General features: G+C 40.8%; 2 protein-coding genes across 2 annotated transcripts in view; both read right to left on the bottom strand.

Annotated features, from left to right (window-relative positions):
* cse1l (CSE1 chromosome segregation 1-like (yeast)) overlaps positions 1–15,689 on the bottom strand; it is a 287,251-nt gene that overhangs the window by 131,055 nt on the left and 140,507 nt on the right. The window lies entirely within an intron of this gene.
* On the bottom strand, positions 3,315–8,079 carry LOC122980161 (RNA-binding protein 15-like). The gene has a single exon (XM_044347919.1). It carries the CDS (start codon positions 7,896–7,898, stop codon positions 5,352–5,354), a length of 2,547 nt encoding a protein of 848 aa, XP_044203854.1. The 5' UTR covers positions 7,899–8,079; the 3' UTR covers positions 3,315–5,351.

Here is a 15,689-nt window from a genome sequence, read left to right as displayed (position 1 = left end):
GATAATTACACGTTGAAACATCGGCTCTTTATCTGATATGATCAGCTACATTTTCATTTCAGCAGCCGCTCCCACAGTCCACAAATATGTATGATCGTTTATAAGTGGTGAAAGCCAGGTGACCTCTGACCTTTCCCAGAATGTTTTTCTCTGTTGACTTTTCTCATCCACTGTAGGCACTTACAGAAAAATATGAAGTATTAGTGAATACAGCAGTGATAAAAGTCCCTCTGTGATGAACTCGTGTGCTGTCTCTTGTAATAAACATATTTCACTTATTAATTTGAGTTCTTCCTGCATGATTCCCAAACTCAACTTTACATTAAGAGGCTTCTCAAGTAAAATGTTAATGGCCTTTAAAAGTTAAAAAGCAACTGTAGACTTAATCATACTGACATCAGTGTTTGAGAGGTTTAATGTCTCATTAATTTCTCACCTGTCAACCATGCTGGATAAACATTGTTGACAGATGACCAACTGACCAACTGGATAAGCTTATCACATTACTTGACCTGAAGAACACTGATACTATATCATTTCCTAACACGTCCAACACGTGTTCTGTTCATGTTCTCCTGCAGTTTTTATATTGCTGGATCCAACTCTGCCCTCTAGAGGACTGAAAACCCAGAACAGACCACTCAAATGCATCCTTCCTTTCAAAATCTATAAGCACTTTCACACAGTCATTGAAAGAGGATGTATGTCACGAAGAAAGACATGAAATCAGCAGGTATTTCAAGAAGAGCTGCTTTTATTCAAGAATAGATCAAACACAAGTGACATTAATTAATATGAGATACTGTAGGTATCAAAAGTGCAAATACTTTAAAAGCAAATTTAAATTGTATACTCACCAGAGCATGGTTTCCCTCATCTGAAGAATGCCTTCAAACAGTTATTTAATGTGAACTCATAACTTCAGAGTTCATTAAAGCTCTAAAGAGGTCAATCAGACAAACTGCAGGAACTGAACATGTGAGTCTTTTCTAAGAAGACAAACAGGAGAAGAGTTTTCTTTCTTCTTTGTCTCCATGTTGAAGAGATCACCTGAAATACTCAACATTTTTAATTATGACCAACTCATATTCAAAACATGTTCAGGCACTTTTAAGTCCAGAAGATTCAGAAAAAACTTTCAAAAGGTAAAAAAGTTTTGACTTATGTTAGTTTGTTATATTAATAAATTAGCATATTGTATTCACTATTATATAATTGTCGTACATTTAGGGAAGTTGGATTATATATATACTGAGTACAGATGCTCTGCAACTGCAAGAAATATGATATTTAGCTTCTTCTACTTGAACTTGTTTATTAATAGAGTTTTCCCATGTTTGGCTTATAATGTCATCGTATTTTATAATTAACCACATTATATTTATATATACTGCTGACTGACATCAAGCTGTCACTAGAGGTGGAAGATAACTAAATACAATGTTGAGGTACTTTAACTATTTTATGCTACTTTATACTTTTAAGTCACTACATTTCAGAAGGAAATATAATTGTTTTGTTTATTTTTTCCTCCACAGTTATGTGACAGCTATAGTTACAAGTTCCTTTGCAGACGGAGATTTTAAAAATTAACATCAGTTTATAAAATATTGCTATTCAACTACTCACCAGTATATTAAGTTAATACACCAAAATCTGCTCCACCTCAACCAGCTATGACATAAAATGCTGCTTGTGTTCATGCATCTATAAAAATAATCAATTATATATCTAATATATATATATATATATATATGTATAAAATATTTGAAGCTTTAAATAAATTTTGCTGCTAATATTTCTACATTTTTAGTTACATAAAAGTTTGAATACAGGACTTTTACTTGTAACAGAGCACTTTTACACTCTGGTGTTGTTTCACATCAGTAAAGGATCTTCATACTTCTTTGACCACTGACTATGACTCAGTCTTGCAGCTGTTTTGATTAACAGTAGTTTCTGACTGAATTACTGGAACATTTGTGACCAAGACTGCAAAAATGTTTGTAATTTGGTGAGAAAAGTCCCAAAAATCTCACCAAAATATACCAGAGGGAAGTCGTATCAACAAAAAGCAACAGTACTTTTAGGTAGATCTTCTCCAGTAATGACAGAAATGCAACAGGATTTTTTTTTTTAAACAAACTACAACCTCAAAACTTCTCCACATAAACTGCGTTCTATGCATCAGTTTGGTGTTTACTCCAGCACTATTGAGTTTTACCAGTTTTTGAGTTGGACCTAGTATGTTCAACATATTAATACGTACCCAAGTCAGCTGTTTAGGCCATCTCCATACGTTACCTGTGGAACAGGAGCTGGTGCGGCCAGAGTGAGACTAAAACCTGTTACACCTCACAGCCCCAGGAAACCTCGAGTCCCAGCCGTGGCACCATGTGAACACCTGGAGGCTGCAGTGAAGCTACTCAGGTCCCTCTTTGCTCGGAGATGAACCCAGAAGCAGTGACGAGCAGGAGCAGCACTGTCCTGATGATATACATCCTGCAGCAGATTCTGACTCAATGACAGCAGGACACTCTTCACTTTGCTCTCAGTTTGGCACAGAATCTTTACAAAAGCATGTAAATCAGATCATGGTATCAACTAAAGATTAGACTCTGGCAATCTTTTCTCTCCTCTGTTGTACTTCCTTTCCAATTTACGGCAAAATAAAAGAAGATGCTGTTTCAACCTCTCCTCCGACACAGGATGAGAAGTGTATGAAGTCTGGCCCTAGACACAGAGCTTCTTCTTCAAAACTCCAAAGCAAGAACAATAAGCAACTACACAAATGAACACTGCTCCTTCTCAAGCTGGCGCAGGCGCTGAGCCAACACCTTTCGCGACAGATGAGAAAGAAGACCGGGGCCTTCGAAACACTGCTGAGCCTCCGCCGAGAGCGTCGTCTCCATCCGACGACCCCCCGGTGATCTTTTGGCAGAGCTTGATGTGGCGAGTGATGAACCAGACCACACCTCCGGACACACAGGCCAGAGGCGACTGAGGAATAAAGCCACATATCTGAAGAGACACCGTGACTCTAGATTTTGCCTTTTGCAGGCGGACTGAAAAAAGTATTATAGTACGGCCAAATATCAATCTGAATGAAGGTCACATGAAAAGCTCTTCACAAAGAGGTCATTCAACAAATGATGATCAACAACATGGAAACACAGAACTGAGTGAGCGGCTTTTCTTCCCTTGATCTCACACTTTGCTCTCCTCTCTGCTGGGAAGGCTCCCACTGTCAAAGCGACAAAGCCTTTAGAGTTTGATAGACAATTCCAAGAACAGAAAAGGTCACAAAAGTTGTCTTCCGAGGCACTCGTGTTTCCCACGAAAGAGTAAATTTATTGAGACAAAATCTATGAAGTGCATGTCGCACAGTTAGGTATACTTCTTAGGCCCATTGATGTTCTCCATTTCTCTCTCCAGATATCCTGAGTATACAGCACAAATCTTTTTTTTTTCTCCATTTGAAACACAGTACTCAAATCAAAAGCATGAAAAACAATCATTAACAGTCCTTTCAGAGGAAGGCGTGTTAGGCCAGTGCAGAGCTGCTCCTCTCAGAGGTTTTCATCACACAAGTCCACTGATGGTATAGCAACATTTTCTAATAATAGACTCCTGATAAGTTATAAAAGATGTGCATGGCATACAGATAGCTCTTAATTTATAGGTTACATCATCTTTTTTTAAAAAAACAGTACATGCTTTGTCTGGGGTAGAACTTGTAATTAGTGGATTATAACACAGAAAAAATGAAAAAAAAAAAAAAGTTCAATCAACCAAATTGTATGTGATGTAGAGGGGTGGATACAATAAAAGCAACCCTGTATAATATAATGCAGTTCAATACATACTATATTTTTGAAGATGGTAATATTTTAGTCTTGTTGAGAACAAGAGGAGTTAATTCAATATCCCGCTAATAATATTAGAGCTGAAACAAGAAGTCAATTAGTTGATTAGTCGACCAAGAGAGCATTATCCTGCAACGATTTTGATAGTCAATCAATCATTTCTGTGAATTTTTGAGCAAAACTGCTTCACATTTTGATGAATCCAGGTTCTCAAATGTGAAGATTTTCTGTGTTTCCTTGTCTTACATCATAGTAAACTAAATATTTCTGGGTTTTGGATTGCTGGTAGGACAAAAAATGCAATTTAAAGATGTCAACTTTGGCTTGAAAATGTCCTCTTGGAAAAAATATGATGATTTTCTGAAGAAAAAAAAAAAAAGGAAGATGAATATAAGCTGTAGCCCTATATAAGGCGGTCCAAGACAACACACTCAAACCATGGCTTAGAAATGAAAAACCTGTCTGTAAGAACGTACAGCGGTAGTATTTTTTATAAGGTTATTGTATTGAACTACATTGTAATGTACAGGTGCTTCCTGCTTGTGTCCACCCACTACATATGGATACCAGTGCTTAGAGAAAACAAACAGGAAAACTGCATTCATTTCACCTTACAATGTCACATAACCTGCAGATGTGGCTAAAAAAGGAGCATTGACATTAATGTAAGTCATTATACTATAACCCTTAATGCTCTTCTGAGTGTATTTTAACATATCTTAAGAATAAATCGTGAAAAAATAGTCTGTGGAGATACCAAAAAGATTGATGTCTACAGAAATGATTTTTTTTTACAATTTTGCTTTAAGCAGGATTGGCCAAAAATAGGAAAGCTGTCATACTGAAAGTCTGAATAAAGAAGTGTTCAAGATCTTTACTTGGTCAGCACAAAGTAATACAGATGCACATCTGGAATATGTCTATGTATGAGCAATGGGTAAAGCTTTATAGCAAATAGATATATTTCCTTAAATCAAGACAGAATTTCTATGTACATGAGTTGGATGTCTTTTGTAGCCCAGCTGTACAAACATTGCAACAGTACTACAAAGTCAATGAGACTGACCTGAACAGGTTAAATGAAGGCTGTTGTGGACCTTAAATTCTCTGTTTTAAAGGCAGGAAATGAATGAAAGGGTATAAATGAATTGTGTTTCTTTTGTAAATGAGATAAGGCAACATATAGTATTGATTCACAGAACTGTAGCTTTCAGCAAAGTACCCTTCAAGTAATGTACATTTATCTGATAACTGAATAGCAGAGGGCAGAATCAAACTTATCAAAATGTATCTCATTCAATCTGACTTTAATTTCAATACACCTTCAACAGGATGAAATACGAGCCACTAGGCACGAGAGGGAACTTAAAATCAGAACCCTGTCACTGCTTCTTATTCTGCTTTGTTACCATTACTTCTCTGATTTTACAACTCACAGTACAACAGTTCACATGTGTGAAAAGAGACATTTATAATTTTTTTTTTTCATGATGCTCCTCTGATAATGACCATCACCATGTAATCGTCCTCTGATTTGGCAAAGGCTTTGGCAGAGGCATCCACGAACTGCTGAGAGAACTCACATGGGGGGAAAGCGTGAAGGACTCCTCCGTGGTCCTTGTCACGGCTGCCCCCCACAGGGAGGCTGATGATGCCCGCCGCCTCCTTCTGCTTCAGGTAGGACACCAGGTTCTTCAGCGGTCTCTCGGTGGAGTTACTGGCGTCCTGAGCCCCTCCGTCCTCAGATTTTCCCGGCACGGCCAGGAGGATGCAGTATCCACTGGAGCCAGCGGCCTTGATGCGACGAGAAACTTCTTCCAGCTTGGGCTGGTCCAGGCGCAGGCGCTGGCTGATCTTCAGCTGGGACACTTGGCCTCCTTTGGAGCCCTCCACCAGCAGACTGGTGGCCACCGCCATGTCCCCCTCCAGCAGGTGCAGTGATGTGGGGAAGCTGCTATTCTTTAGCAGGAGGACGCCCTGCCAGGCCTGACTCAGTCTCTGTCCTCCAGCGCCCTGCTTAGACTGCTGGCCGGACTTGGAGGAAGAGGAGTTTGAGGAGGGATGCTCTGGGCGATCCTCCCTCCTTGCTGGGCTCTTACTTGAGTCACTGGTTTTGCGTTTGCGGTCCTTCTCGGAGCAGGAGCCTGGCACAGTTGGGCTAAGTGTTCTTCTTCTCTTGTCTCCAAAGCCAGTGTCGTGGCTGTTCTGGCGCTCTCTGGCAGGAGAGGTTCTGCCAGAGCGAGGCAAGCGTTCAGGGTCACTATAACGTCCCCCATCTCGGCTGCTCCCTCCAGGGCTGCGCTCTAATGAGCTGCCATGGCGGCGCAGACCATAGTCACTGCTGTCAGGTGAGCGATCCAGCCGCCACCCGTCATCCAAATAATGTCTCCTTTTGCGGCTTAGATCTCTGCTTTGCAGCTCCCGCTCACGTTCTATTGACCAGGTCTCACGGGAATGCCTCTCCAGGCGATCTATGGGTTCAAATCCAGCTCCTCGCATCCTGTCGTGGACACCCAGGCCAGACCATTCAGCGCTGGAGTAGAGATCCCGTTCTCTGTAGCGAAGTGGCGGGGACCTCTCTCTCACTCTCACAGAGTCATTAAGGCGGTGAGAAAAGGGCTCAGGGACTAAGTCATAGTGCGGCAGAGGGAGAGGGAGCTGCATGTACTGCTGCTGCTGCTGGTAGCGGTGCTCTGTGTCCGCAAAGTCCACTCTGAGTCTCCTGTCAGGGCCACCGAGAGGGAAGCCTCGCATGTGAGTACACGCAGCCTGAGCAGCATCCAGGCTTTCATACTGAATGTAAGCCCACGCCTCACCTTTCCTGTAGTCTATATTCCTGATGGTGCCGAAGCGGTCAAACTCTTTGGCCAGCGCAGCAAGTGGCACCCAGGGTCCAAGGCCCCCCACCCACAGCCTGGTTGTGGGTGTAGGTTTACCATAGCCGATTTTAATCGGGTTGTGTCCAACTACTTTCCCTGACATCGCCACTTTGGCACGGTGAGCCATGTCAAGATTTTCAAACTTGATGAATCCATAGGTGTTGCTCTGGCCACGTACTGCTCGCTTTATGTCCACCTCCGTTATCACCCCAAACCTGTCAAACGCCCGCCGCAGGTCACTCTCTGTCACACTGACGTCCAGATTGCCAAGAAACAAAGTCCTGTTTGCCCTCTGGTCGTCCTCAGGGGTCATCAGGTCCTCATCACGGAAAACAGCACATTCAGGGATGAACGGGGGCCGATTCCTGGCATCGTACATAGAAAAATCTCTGTCTCCTTCCAGGTCTCTGAGGTGAGGCGGTGGAGGAGGGGGGAGACGGCCCAGCGCCAGCTGCTGTAGCCGGTAGTCTCTGTAGCCCAAACCAGTGGGAGAGAGAGGTCTCTGAGAGTGGAGATGCCTGTGTCCTGAGGAGAAATTGTCTTTTGAAACAGGGGAGCGACTTCTACGTCTGTTCATGTAAACTGTCTCGATTTTCAGAGGCCGGTCGTACAGCACCAGCTTTCCGCGGGCGTGTTTGGCCGCCCGGGCGTCGTCGGGCCTCCTGAAGTTCACATACGCCACCCGCATGTCGTTTTCTCGACTTATTTTAACACTGACGTCACCAAACTTCTTGAACTCGTGAAACAGTCCGTCCTCTATATCCTCGTCGTTGAGCTGGGAGCCCAGTTCACTTATTTTGAGAGTCTTGTACTCACTTTCATGGCTCGCCGGAGGCCGCGGGTCACTGCGTGAACCGGACCTGGATGTTTCCGCGGCGACGTCAGCGCCACCGTGCGGCTTGCTCCCCGACACAGCTCCGTAGTCGTAACCGCTACTTGTCCGACTGGATGAAGTATGTCCGTCTGAATCCCTCATATCTCTTTTGTCACCGTGTAAACTTCTCCTGGACGAAGCGCCGCTGGAAACTGAGCCGTTGCCGTTGTTGCTGCCAACCGTCAGCACTCCGGTCTTCTTGCTGCTTCCTCCTCGGTCTCTGCTATCATCGAGCACCCGAGAGCGTTTCTTCACCGGCGATCGCTCTTTCCCCTTCATCTCCACAAGTCGATATCAGCAGTCTGGAGAAACAAATCCGTGTAAATGTACACTTTGACACCGGATTCCGCCTAAACTGTCTCAACTTTAACGCGGTTTCCACTGCACTCTCAAGCGAGTACTACTGTACGGGAAGTCCCGCCTACTCGCCTGTAGAAGAAGCTGATTGGCTGGACGGAGTGTCAGTCATGTAAAGAAGGAAGGCCGCTCGCCTATCATAAATAAGGGTGCGGCTCTGCTTTGGGGTCAAAGTAACAGAAGGCAGAAGTTGAAAGTGATAGAAAGATAATGATTGAGACAGACTTGAACCGCAAGAAAACGGAAGCCAGCTCTTAACACAAGTCTTATCTTCGTCCTGAATAAAGTTATTATTAACAAAATATAAAAACATATGTAGTACAAGTCGATTTACATGCAAGAATGACATAATAGAGTTGAAATAATATAAAATCCACAGAGTATGTACAGCAAGGTTACGTGGTGCCCTTGAAGTAAGGACTTTGAGAGTGTATTGAGCAATACGTGGCACGGAAACAGCACTTCACAGTGGAGAAGTATATAACCCACTATTTGACTATGTGGCGCAAGCTGTTTGCAGTTGTGCAGTGGTGCATTTGAAAAGAGGTCCAGCAGGTCAGGACATAGTCAGTAATCAGCTTTGAATAATAAAGTATAATAAAGTATATAGAATATATGATGATATAAGTATAGTCTTCACTATGATGGATAGAATAACATGCATGAAAGTTTTGTGGAACTTAGAAGAAACACAATTGCAATACAGAGCACATTTGCACAGAGTAATGCAGACAAATCAACCAAAGGTCATAGTAAATCGCAATGTAATGGATGGTAAGAGGGACAGATATGCTCAGGATGAGTTGTTGTTGAGCAGGGATTTGAAGGTTGGATATTTTTCCAGAATTTATTACAGTGCTGTTAGCTTTAATAAGACAATATTTATTCTTAACAAATACTGTAACATATCAATGAGGGCTCAGTATATCACAGAGGTGGAAAGTAACAAATTCAAGCACTATAAGTATTTCCATTTAAACCTACTTTATATCTCCAATTCTCTACATTTCAGAGGGAAATATAATATTTTCTACTACACTTCATTTATTCGATTAGTTATTTTGCAGGTAGGCTTTTACTCATAAAACTTATCAAACTCTTTTTAAAGGTGCAAATACTAAATAAACAACTCATTGCCTCAAATTACTATCTTTTATGTTATTATCAATAGTTACTACTTTTTTTTCTTTATTGGTGCAATATAACAAAACAAAAGACATAAGACAAGACTGCTAAACAACAGTGGACATGACAGAACATACAGCCATTAAGACAGGACAGCATAACAAACAATGTCATATATCATACATCTATCATACAATATCAACAATGTTCAATGTCATAAAACTCCTTTAATAATAATTCTGTTACACTCTGATGAGGGTCATTCTGTTGACAAATGAGTACTTTTAACACTTTTATACTTAAGTATTATTTTGCTGATAATACTGTAGTTTTACTTAAAACTTGAATGCAGGACTTTTGCTCCTAATAGATCATTTTTACATTGAGGTGTTTCTAAGCAAAATATCTCTTCTGCCAGTTAGTATTATTTTAAATGGGATGGATAATTACTGCAGATAAAAGGCTTTCACATTTCACTTTTTATTTATTTTTCTATTTATTTCCAGTTTCAGTAAACATACTTTTTAATATGATATATTTTTTTCGTGCAATAATGCAAGAGAAATCATTGAGGGTGCGGAACTAGGTCACAAAATAAAGCTGTATATTCTTGATCACTTATCTGGCCAACTGATGTCCTGAGAGCTTTTAAGCAGAAGCTAATAACTTAAACAGAAGATCCATTCATTGTACAGATACATGTGTCTTTACCAGCTGCTTTTACACCTGTCAGCCTGAGGACACTGAAAAACATGTTCACAAACATGTTTTACCACTAGAGGGCAGAGAGGTTCCTTCCTCCTAACAACTACTACAGTTGTAGTTAATCACAAGACAACAAGGTAAAGTACCAACTGTCCACACTGACAAACACTCAAATTATAAAATACTCATTGAATTATCAATGAGCATTGACTGGAAGTAGGCAGCCTCCTCCATCGCGGTCAGCAGTCTGAAACTGTTCACTCAGAAAACCTCAGCCAGTGTGTCTCAAAGTCCAGACCTCAGATGATTTTCTTGGTTATTGTAACGTCACTGCTTTAACATTGCAGAACTCTGAATGTAAAACAGTCTCTGTGATACTATGCTGTTCAAAACAAAAAATACTCAAACCCAGTTTAACTTTATTCTGTTTGAAAAAGGGATTTGTGATCAAGATTGACGGCATTTTATTATCAGCACACTTTACACTCACATTTTCATTTGGTTTATTTTCTGTGTTTCAATTTCTTCTTTCTGACTTTAATAACAATTTCAAAAATATAATAGAAACAGATTTTTTTAAACACAACAAAACAAAATAGACCAACACACCCTGAATATACAGTATACATTGCTACATACAGTATGGTAAACAAATCCTAACAGTCTCACTTGCCATAGCAAGCTATATCATATAATACTGAAATCCAATTCATTAGTTTACCTTCTGTAATATCCTGATTTGCTGTTACATTTCCTGCCAGCATCAGCTCAAGAACATATAGTGTTCCTCCTAAAGCCTCCCTATCTGGTCACATGATGATCTGACCTTCAGATTATTTTGAATTAAATTAGTTTCAGAGGCGACCATGTGTTTATTTCCATTTTAATCATCCCGTTTACTCTTGATTTTCTTAATTACACTGTGCCAACACTAGCTGAGCCGCCATCCACACAATACCAATCTGTGTTGTCTGTGGGCTATTTGTCAATGTGTAGGTTTCATTATTAATATTGATAATAAATAGAAATAAAGGTGCTGAGGCATGTATTTAGGGCGCTCCCACGCACAGGATTACAGCCTGCACCACATCAGGGGGAGAGGTGGTCGTCCTGTTATTAAACTGTGTTGCTTTATGGCTCAAAAAACTGTCTATTCACTCTCCGCCAGACCACTTTGATACACAGATACACACAGCCACAGCCACAAACAGAGTTGTACATTTCTGCAAATTGATTTCTGTTTTGCATTTCTTTATCTGAGCTGGATGATGTCCTTATAAACTAAAATCTTCTTCATGATGATAGGATGTTTTTTCTGCCCAGGCTATCACCACATACTCCTATTAATGGCAACAAAGTTCACTTTTACGAGCCAAAGTGTGTAAATGACAGAGAATCACATCTTTTTCTTTTTTACATTATTTTAACAAAAGGACTTAATCATCCTTCTGGTATCAAATTTTGTCATATTCATTATAATTCTCTCTGTATCTCTGTATTTTTGTGTCACTGTCGAGTGAGTCTGACTCTATTATTGTTGCATCAACCTTGTTGCACCAACAATACTTACTTTAAAAAAAAAAAAAAAGCATTACGCTTTGCTGCAGGGGTATTTTAAAAGGATTATTCTTCCCAAAAAAAACGGGGACAGGACCTTTGTCCTCAACCCTGTGAGCTGGACAGCATGGCCCCTCTTTGAGAGACCATCTGGTGAAGTTCTTCTATAGACTGTCACATGCTCCTGCGCAGGACCAGCAGGGCAATCTGCCACCCAGTATTAAATGGGTTTAAGTGTGTCTATAAAGATAGTATGAGAGGGTAAATTTGTTCCCGCTTTAAATCTCCACCCAATATCCAGGTCAGCGGTTTGTCCTCCTCAAATGGAGCAACCAGACATTCATCCATCAGCGGTGAGGTGTGCTGACAGTAACATTCAAAAACAGATGAAATGGTGATTAACTTATAAACAGGAATTATTGACTTGCAGGTACAGAACAGGAACGGATGTACACACTGTTATTGACTGCTAACTGCTAATTTTAAAATATTAAGAAGATATGATTCATTTCCAGGTTAATCTTAAATTCACCAACTTTGAACAGACTACAGCAGACAGGCGTTTCATCTGTTAATAACCGTCAAAAACAGAATGACATGCAGGGGTTTCGGTTAATGAGCTGTCAAAAGGGGGAAATCTGCAAAGGATTAGTGAGGGGGAAAAAATGCTTTTAATGAGTTTCTATTTTTGTGCATCACTTTAAGGTGAACAGCGTGACCTGACCCACTGCACCCAGCTGGCTTTCATGTGACATAGATGCTCAGTAACAGATCTGTTTGTACATTTCTGTCATCAACGGACCACAAGACAACCAATCCCTCACCTGCGTAACCCAAACCATTATGCAAGTCCCATTGTATCGGAGGAAAATGGATAATCAAACTGAGAGCCAACAACATACTGTATGTCTCATCACTACAACTATCATGATGCTGATTTAATAATGATACCAGGACAAACTCTCACACAACAGTTCTGTGATGAAAGATACACATCGTCTTCATGTGGTGGCGTACGGCGGAGCACTGCAGTGTGCCTGCGAGAGCCCAGCATGACCCACTTTCTCCACTGTCTGAACACCTGCACAACACCAGCATATCCCTGTGCACTGATGCACTCTGGGAAAGCACAAGTTGATATTATACTACTATGAGAACAGACAACGTAAATCGCCAAGAATGTTATGTGTTTTTTAGCACATGTGAAATAAAACAAGCATGAATTAAACCCCTTGTTCACTTTCCTACATTATAGGTAAAGGTTTTAAATACATGAAGAGGTCTTGTTTTTTGTCCCTTTTTTAAAATATATTTGTTGTGTTTTGTTTCACACAGTACTGAACTGATTTTGCATGATGCTGAAATTATGTAGCAAGAGAACAAACCTTCCTGGCAACATCAATTATCTTTAACCCTCTTGTCTAACAGAGACATCAAATTATCAGCGCATTCATCACAAAGAGCAATGTCGTGCATGTGGGCTGAAAAAAAAGTAGACACCAATCTCTTTAACTTATCCATTCACATCTGTCCGAGGTGTTCACATCCACTTGCTTTCAGTAGAAATGACAGTTATCGATTTAATTATGTTTGTTCAAGTGCTTGTACTAAGAATAATGGACTAGATAAGTGATACCACAGAGCCCAGTGCAGGCTGAAGCTTTTTTTAGGAGCTGAGATGTGACCCAGACAGCGCGAAACACAAGGGGAGAAACAGGAGGGAGGGAGGGAAGGAGGGAGGGAGGGGGGAGAAAGAGAGAGGGAGAGAGGAATATAAATGAGACTGGAGAGAAGGAAAAGTACTGGGCGGATGTGGTGTTGCAGATGCAGAATGCATGAGCGCACGTGAGTGGGAAGTGGGCGTGGGGGAGCACAAAAGAAAGCAGGCACTCAGGGAAACGGGGGCTGCAAAGCAGCGAGGAGAGATAATGTGAAGTTGGAGGCGACTGAAGGTGAACAGCAGAGAGGAGTAGAAATGTGCTATGAAAAGGTGGCTGCTGACGTCAGCCACCAAGGACCCTGAAAAACAGTAAAAACCAGAAAAGGTCTGAAGTCAAGATTGCAGGGAGTTATTCTTCATGATGTGAGAAAGGATTGTGACGAGAGAAAAGAAAAGAATGCTGATGAAAAAAATGTGGTGTGATCAAGAAAAACATACATCAAGAAATCCACAAACTATGACTGTGGTAACACCCACACTGAAAGAATCTTAGAGTCCTGCTCCACTCAAAAATGTGTCTTTCTTGTTGTTGGATGTTTGAGCTTCACTGTGCAGAATGATGTATGAGTTTAACACTAGAAGGATGTTTTCACATTTATCTGCTGAAAGTGGAAAGTCTCTCAGTGCTCACTGAAAATCTGATTTTAAGGGGCGGGCCAATGAGCATGATTTGTGACATCACGAATACTTTGGAAGCCAATCCTGGTCCAATATTCAACTTACACAAGTGTGATGTGGAAACTTGAAGCCTCCAGTGCACAAACACTCAGAATGGACTTTACAGTGACATCTTGTGTCCAGCAGTTAAACTTTTGAAATCAAATATATTTGCATAGTCATAGATTCTGGATTTTTTTTAATGACAGAGTAGGAGGAGATGTCATTTTAAAGATTTTAACAAGATAATTGAATTTTTTATGTGGAAAAACCATATTAGACTCAAATTATTATTCAAAGAATAGTATTTTATATACATCTTAAAACATATCTGGAGGAGATCTTTAAGCTTTTCAAGGGTTAAATTTAGATAAATATGCTCTATGAATAGCAACTAATATCCAGGATTTTATTTAACTATAAACTCTGCAGATCATCATTGTGGAAGTGAAGCTGAAAAAGGGGTTTTATAGTATGTACAATAAGACGGGTTAAATGCAGGCAGAACAAAGCTGCAGCTCCTCCAACTCAGATGGGACTGCTCGGTCATTTGCTAACCAGAGAGGGCAGCAGCACCGCTGTGCCAACAGTCCCACAAGCCTGCAAGGTTGCTGATGCAGGCTTATTAAAAAACCCTGAAAAATTATCCAAGTGGTTCACTGAATGACACACTGCTGTCCAGTTAGCAAGTGCCCTGCAGCTGGTGAGGCTGCACTGTATTACTGCATTACTTCACAATCACCTCCCTCCCAGCATGTTTTCAACCCTTTCTCCTTGCATTATCAGACGTTATTATCCTCCGTAGACTTGTTTCAGTTGTTGTTCAGTGTTTTCCATTTTCATCTCAGAGATTTCTTGTCAGACATTCTCTCCCAAAAGACGAGGTGACAAAAGGTTGTGGAAGCAAAAGAGGGGTGAGAAAACACTGCAGATGATTATCTTTAACCGACTGTATGCTTCTAAAACTTGCTAAAACAAGAGAAAAATGGAAGGAGGGCAAACGGGGTCACTCTATGAGTAAAGTACAGCTACTTAAATGACTTATGATTTGGATTGTCACCAATAAGATGCCATAAAAACTGAAGAAGCCAAAGTTTAGTCAACCAAGCAGGAAAGGAAACCCAGCAGGTCACACATGTGTGCAGATGTTTGAAATGCTTTTTTTTTTTTTCTCCAACTAGGATAAAGCAATTTATGGAGGGATGAATGCAGAGCTGAGAGTGCAGAGATGAGACAAAGTCTGTCATTTGATCCTGAGGTTGCTGTGGCAACTGTCCCCAGTAGCCAGCTCGAAGAAGGTGTGTCAAAAGCCTCCCCAAAGCTGTAGAAATAGGAGAAACAGATAAGACCCTGCAGAGCTTGTCTTGAATGCTGCATTCTGGGAATGTTTTAGTTTAACCTAAAAACAGTCTGAACAACAGATACAGGTATGAAACGTGATTTAAATGTAGCTACTGTAGAGGTCATATGTTGCTTTTTGTGGCCACTTCAAACTGTATTAATGTTTGTTAAACAGGATTTTGTTTAAAACTAGTTAATTCCACATGTTTACTCCCCTGTTTTATGTATCATCACATTTTACAATGATGCAAATGAGGAGGATTAACCAGAAGCAGGTGAGGAAACTGTCTCTGATTAAGACATCTAAGGAGGCAGAGATGTGGGAACATGGGACAAAATAAATCCATAAGGTCAGGATGAAAAATGGCCCCTCGATGATATCGTCCTCCCCTATCTCGGTGGTATTAAGGAATATTCTGGCGGACGGTGCCTGATTTATGGTCCCCTGGGTGTTTGTGTCTGCTGCAGTCTTGTTGCACATCCAATAGTCTTAGTAGAAAAATGACCACCCATTTCAAGTCCAAAGATGAAGCTGTTCAATCAGAGATTAGTGCAGAGTAAGTAAGAAATATGTTTTTTAGTGGATTTTAATAAAAGTATCTCTATCA

This window comes from Thunnus albacares, chromosome 4 (genome assembly GCF_914725855.1).
Source record: "Thunnus albacares chromosome 4, fThuAlb1.1, whole genome shotgun sequence".
Classification (NCBI taxonomy): domain Eukaryota; kingdom Metazoa; phylum Chordata; class Actinopteri; order Scombriformes; family Scombridae; genus Thunnus; species Thunnus albacares.
This window is presented reverse-complemented; position numbering and strand designations above follow the sequence as displayed.

What these genes read in the sequence shown, in the direction of transcription:
- LOC122980161 (XM_044347919.1), bottom strand. Translation starts at nt 7,898, where the DNA reads ATGAAGGGGAAAGAGCGATCGCCGGTGAAGAAACGCTCTCGGGTGCTC.